Consider the following 6000-nt stretch of genomic DNA (forward strand, 5'->3'; position numbering starts at 1 on the left):
AGCATCCCTGGGGACGCGGCGGGGGGGGCGCGGGACCCGTGTGTGGCCCCGCGTTTGTTCCCGGCCCCTCTGGGGAGGCAAAGCCATTTGGGATGGGGCAGACATCTGTCCCAGCCGCGTTCCCACGGGGACATCCCGGACCTCCCGGGGAGGCCAAGGAGGGCAGCGCTGCCAACACCCCGGGACTCTGCGGTGTTACCAAAATCGGGGGGCACAGGCCGGGGAGGTGCCTTCGAGGGAGAAAAGGGTAGGAAAATGGGAGAAAAAAGGGAGGAAAAAAATAAAGGAAAAGGGGAGAAAAAAGAGGAGGAAAAGGGGAGGAAAAGGGAAGAAAAAAGCGGAGGAAAAGGAGACGGGTCGGGGGTCCCGCCCAGACCCCGCCCATTGACAGCCAAGCCCCGCCCTAGTTAAACCCCGCCCCGCCTATTAGCATAACACCGCCCATTTCGGACAAACCCCGCCCATAAACATGTGAGCTCCGCCCGCCCCGGGCCCCGCCCCGCCCCGCCCCGCCCCGCCCCGTTCCCTCGGCGGGAGGGCCGGGAGGGGCGGAACGGGCGGGGCCCGGGCCGGAAGCGGCGGGAGGCGGCGGCGGCAGTGCCGCTCCTGCTCCCGGTGCCCGCGCGGTCCCGTCATGTCGGGCCGCTGCTGCCACGGGCAGACGCCCAGTCGCGACATCCCGGGCCCCGGCAAGTGCCTCGCCCTGCCCGACGGGGCCCCGCTGCCGCCCGGCGACTACAGCACCACGCCGGGGGGCACCGTGTTCGGGACCACGCCGGGCGGTGAGCGCCGGGCCGGCCGGGGAGGGCGGGAGGGAGGGCGGGCGGCCTGGGGGGCTCGGTTTGAGTGAGGCTCTGCAGGGCCGGGGCAGCGCTCCGCTGTGTCCCGGAGAAGCACCGGGAGCCCCGCGTGTCCCCGATAATCACCGGGAGCCCCCGCGTGTCCCGGAGAAGCACCGGGAGCCCCCGCCTGTCCCGGACTCGGTGGAGGTTTGGGGGCCCGGGCACCAGGACGGCGCCTGCCGAGGGTCCGGGCACGGCAGCGCCTCGGGAGCCTCGCGGGGAGCAGTCTCGGCCTCCCCGTGGCTACTGATTAATTCTCATCTCTAATATTTGCTGTTTTCTCTGGCAGTCAGCAAACCTTGGGGCCTATTTCTTTATTCCTAATCCCAAATTGTGGAGGCACCCTGCTCTGCTGCTGCAGACACACCATGGGCTGGTTCCTTGTTCCCTCTTTGTCTGCTGCCAGGTCCTGGGCAGCCTCAGAGCTGCCAGGAGAGGAATCTGCCGGGATTTAGTCCTCAAGTGAGAGTAATAAACTGGTTATGCTAAGGGTTCGTGTCCCCATCTCCTCCCTGGAGTGCATTTTTGGCACTGTGGCCGCAGTTGCAGGTGGTGGCCCCTGGCACGAGCGGTGTGGGGAATTCCAGCTGCCCCTCAGCCGGGTTTGCGGTGATTCCTTTCCCACACGTTGGAGGATTTCCCCCATCACACCTGTCCGGGTGGCTGCGAGCAGCAGGAATGCTGAATCCAGAAGAACAAACTGTGGGACGGGATGGAGGGTTTGTTGTTCCCTCGCGTCTACCGCAGGATCCCAGGGGTTAAAATTCGGAGAGAAGGGGAAGTGACACTGCTGACTCACCGGGCTGGGTGAGCGCAGAGGAGCTGAGGTTTTGGCTGTTTTGGCCGGGTGTTCCCTCCCCCGAAAGCGGCAAATCTCCAGCAGCACCTGCAGAGGTGCGGGAGGCTCGGCCGCCGTGAGTAACGCGGCAGAAATGAGCAATTAGCAATATGTAATGGGCGCTCCGGGGCTGGCAGCCCTTGTCCCGGGCAGGGCTGGGTGTCTGCAGCGGGACGAGAGGCTGGGCAGCGTTTATGGCCGGGGTGTGCCCGCCTGGCTGTGCCAGCCTGCCCGGGGACAGCGTGTTTGGGACACCGAGTGCTGCCCGGCCCTGCTGCGGTGCTGAGGGCAGGGAGGGTTCAGAGCTGCTGGAGGACACACACGGGGCTGTGTGTCTGTCCTTGTGGGGCTGGCAGGGAGCAGAGCATCCCTGGTGTGCGGGTTTTCCTGCTGAACGCCCCCAACAGCCCCGGGGAGCTGCCTGTGACAGCCCAGGCTGGCTGTCCTCCCCTGATGTCCTGCCCTGGCTGTCCTGCCCCAGCTCTCCACACACCCCTGCCTGTCCTCCCCTGGTGTCCTGCCCTGGCTGTCCTGCCCCAGCTCTGCACACACCCCTGGCTTTCAGAAGCTCTGGCCATGAAGCTGTTGGAGGAAATGGAAGCTCCCAGTGCTGCATTTCCAGGAATCTCTGTCCTCATCCTCCTCCTCTGTGAGCTTCCCAGGAATTTAACACCCGTCTCCCAGCCAGCTGAACTGCTGGGTTGGAGCCTCCTCCCAAAACAACTCCAAAATCATCAGTGAAAAGTTTTTCAGTGTTTTGAGAACTCCCTGGCAGAATTTCATTGGAGCACAACAGCTGGACGTGTTATTTTATGTATTTATTTTATATTTATGGTGTTCAAACCAAAGGGAGTTGATTGTTCCAGGACAGATGGTGGCAGGAGCTGTTTGCCCACACGTGTGTACTTTAGTTAACACTTTTGGGGAGGGCACAAGGACAAGTCCCTTTCCCTCTGGACATACCTGATCCAGAGGAGTGTGCAGCCTCCTCTTGGGAAGCAAACTCTGTTTTCCAGCACTTGCTGGGTTAAGCTGTGGGCTTTTTGGAGGGATCCCTTTTCTGCCTGTGGTTTTTGGGCATTTTCCATGAAATTCTTTCATAAGGAACAGGGTGTTCAGTGGTGTTCCTAGAAATCCATGCCTGGAGGCTCAGTGTTTTCAGAGCTGGGAGGTTCCTGGTTAACCCTTGGTGCATTTTCCATCTGTGTAAGCCTTGAGCAAGGTGTGTGGAAGTGCTGCTCTGTCAAGGGAAGTGTCCAGCAGCAATTCCCACTGGGCAGCGCTCAGGGACACAGCCCTGCCCTATCCTGTCCCCTGGTGTGTGCCCACCTGCAGCTTTCAGCCCAGTTCTGGTCATGAGTGCAAATTAAACTCAATTTTCTGTTTGCTTCGTGGGCTGGTGTAACCCTGAGCGAGGTGGAGGGGGCTGGATGTGCTGCTCCCAGCCCCTGTCTGGGGTTTGGAGCCCTGTGCAGTGTTTGGGGACCTGATGTCTCACCCTTCATGGCAGGTACAGTGTCTGTTCCTGGGATTCTGTAAGGAAATCCAGGCTGGGCAGTGAAGGGCTGCATCACGTTAGCACTTAAATACCCAGCCCTGAGTGGTTTGGATTGCAAGGCACCTCAAAGACCTCGGAGTTCCCTGGGCTGGGCAGGGGGGCTGACGTGTCCCTGTCCCCTCCAGGTACCAGGATTATTTATGACCGCCAGTTTTTGATGGAATGCCGCAATTCCCCGGTTGCCAAAACTCCTCCCTCCGACCTTCCCGACATTCCAGGCGTGACCAGCCCCAGCGGGGAGGAGCTGAAGCTTGAAAACCACCACGTCCAAAGCTGTGAGGAGAAAGTGAGCACAGGTCAGTGCAAAACCCCAGCAGCCTGTGAGGTGCACTGCTGGTTCCTAGAAATCCCAGAGCTGGAACGGAGCCAGGAGAGTCCCAGGAACTGGGGACAGCTCTCCAGTAACTTCTTGGAAAGTCACAGTGTGCTCAGTGTCACAGGGAACAAGGTCCTTGCAGTGGTTTGATCCTGCTGTGGGCCCCAGCAATGGCACTTTGGCAGTTACTGGGTGTAATTTGATATAATTCCCATTAATTCAGCATTTGGGAAGCTGCTGTTGGATTAGGAGCCCTGTGGAGAGCAGAGGTGCAGCTGCTGCTGCCTCTCCCTGAGCTGGGCTGTGCTGCAGCTGCTTGGAGTTTCAAGTTACAATTCAGAGCAGGCTTTACTTGAGTTTTTAATATCAGCCTGAGTTGTAAATTCCTCCTGCCTGTTTCTGACCCTGTTTTGTGACAGGGACCCTTCACTGAGGCTGCTGCAGCACGAGCCAATGTGACCCTTGAAGAATTGTTTTTAAAGTTATTTGAGGTTATTTCTTGAAGCAACCTGAACCTACCAAGTGCAAGCATTTCTCTCTAAAAATAAAGATCTGAAGGCTCTTGATGTGTTCTTGCTCCAAGTAAAACCTTTCCAGAGTCAGGTTTGCCTCATGCCTTACACACTGTTGTGACCTGGAGTGGCTCCCTGGACTCCCTGGCACCCTGAAATATAGGCTGGCTGCTGGGTTGTGACTGTCCCAGAGAATCCCTGTCCTCAGGAGCAGCCTGGCTGCCCTTGCTGGTTCCTGCCAGGCTGTGGGAGCAGCCCTTGGGATAATGAGTGTGAAATGTGCCTGGCTGCGTTTGTACCAGGGATTGTCCTCAGTGTGGTTCTTTACATTCCTGCTCACAAGGACATTCCAGGGGTAAGAATAAATTATTTAAACAGCATTTTCTCTACCTCTGCTCTGGTATGTCTGAAGGAGATCCCCCAGCACTGACACCTTTACCAGAGCTTCACAAGATGATTTTCACACCACTCTGATGCCTGAATGCAGATTTCAAGCACAAACGACCCCATTTCTGAAGCATAGCTTCTCCTTCACTAAAGTCTTTGGTATTTAATGTGGAACTCTGAGCACTCACCTGTGGTTTTGTCCTTCCCAGCAGGTGAGGAAGAGCAGTTTGACATGGACATCTAAGACACCTGCCTGGGGAGTGCTGGTCCAGTGAAGCACCAGAACTTGTGAGGATTCCCACCAGCCAGGCTCACAGCAGCTATGCCTTGAGTGCCTTCCTGCTCCTGGGAGAGGCAGATTCCCTCGGGGGAGCAGAGCAGTCCTGTTCCAGGGGCTGGGTCTCAGGATGCTGCAGGAGACACTCTCCCCCTTGGTTTCAGTTCCAGTTTTATGCTTTTGTTAATCATTTTAATACTGTAAGACTTACAGGAATGCAATATAAGGGAGAAATAAAAATCATGTGGAGTCTCCTGGTGTGGAGATGAATGCAATAAATGTGGCTTCTGTTCCTTATTTCAGCAAGAAACTGCCAGCCTGAGGTGTTAAAATTAAAATGGTCCCCCCTGTGCTGCTGGAGCTGGGCCAAAATCCCTGGTCCCACCTGTCCCTGGGAGAAGTTTTGGTCTTCCAGATCTGCCCCCAGAATAGTGACAAAAACAGTCCCCTGAGTGCTTCCAGAAGGCTCTGTCACAAGCTGTGTTCTCTTGCAAGGGCCAGGTTTGGGCTGCAGGTGGAAATAGTTGGGATCAGTTCAGCTGGAGGCACTTGGAGGGTTCCTGACTGCCCTGCCAGGGAACTCTGGGGAAGAGGGCTTCACAGGGAGGTCAGAAACAAAGTCACTCTGGGTTTGAGATGAGAATTTTCATGAGAGGAAGTTAATTTTGCTGTGGGAAGGTTCTGTTTGGGTCCCCAGAGCAAAATATCTTCATTGTTAGCCTCAGTGAGGTTTGATAAATGTGGTCTGGACAGTCTGTAAGACACTGCTGAGTTACTGCTGGGGGGTGGAGGCACCTCAAAGGAGGAGAATCCATGAGGGGCACAGCCTGAACTTCAGACTTCCCAAACCACAAGGAGTGTCTGTGCAAATCAGGTTTGGTAGATAGCATTTAAATACCTGCTAATGAAGCTCAGTGGTGACATTATGATATGCAAACCCTAATAATGAGTAACAGAACAAAGCAATTGCTGCAGATAAACCTGCATTTCTCCAAGATAAGGCTTAAGGGTTTCTCTGAAACCTTAATGGGAACAAATCCAAATTCATTGCCCTTAGGTGTGACTTTATCAGTCTCTGCATCAGTTAGGTTCTGAGGATGGTTTAGAGAGGAGCTGCAGCAGCTGGGACTGACTTTTTTTCTGTGCTAAATTGGCAGTTTTGGTTTAAAATGGCACAGCTGGACTGTGGTGCAGCTGCAGTTTTTGGTTTAGGAAAACTTCCCATGTTGATGGTAATTTCCCCAAAGTTCCTCTGTTTCGGGGAAGACTG

General features: G+C 55.9%; 1 protein-coding gene across 2 annotated transcripts; it reads left to right on the forward strand.

Moving 5' to 3' along the window:
- Positions 1–549: 549 nt before the first annotated feature.
- Positions 550–5009, forward strand: LOC130266601 (eukaryotic translation initiation factor 4E-binding protein 1-like). 2 transcript variants are annotated; one of them, XM_056515847.1, is made up of 3 exons: positions 550–782; positions 3364–3534; positions 4663–5009. In XM_056515847.1, exons 1-3 carry the CDS (start codon positions 635–637, stop codon positions 4695–4697), a joined length of 354 nt encoding a protein of 117 aa, XP_056371822.1. In that variant the 5' UTR covers positions 550–634; the 3' UTR covers positions 4698–5009. The 2 variants fall into 2 exon arrangements, with proteins under 2 accessions (XP_056371822.1, XP_056371823.1); XM_056515848.1 differs by having other exon boundaries at positions 551–782; positions 4666–5009.
- Positions 5010–6000: the final 991 nt, after the last annotated feature.

This window comes from Oenanthe melanoleuca, unplaced genomic scaffold (assembly GCF_029582105.1).
Source record: "Oenanthe melanoleuca isolate GR-GAL-2019-014 unplaced genomic scaffold, OMel1.0 S097, whole genome shotgun sequence".
Classification (NCBI taxonomy): Eukaryota; Metazoa; Chordata; class Aves; order Passeriformes; family Muscicapidae; genus Oenanthe; species Oenanthe melanoleuca.

Bases quoted from the DNA above. Each gene is read 5' to 3' on its own strand.
- LOC130266601 (XM_056515847.1), top strand. From the start codon at position 635: ATGTCGGGCCGCTGCTGCCACGGGCAGACGCCCAGTCGCGACATCCCG. The intron at 783-3,363 runs GTGAGCGCCGGG...TGTCCCCTCCAG, and splicing joins GTTCGGGACCACGCCGGGCG to GTACCAGGATTATTTATGAC. The intron at 3,535-4,662 runs GTCAGTGCAAAA...TGTCCTTCCCAG, and splicing joins TGAGGAGAAAGTGAGCACAG to CAGGTGAGGAAGAGCAGTTT.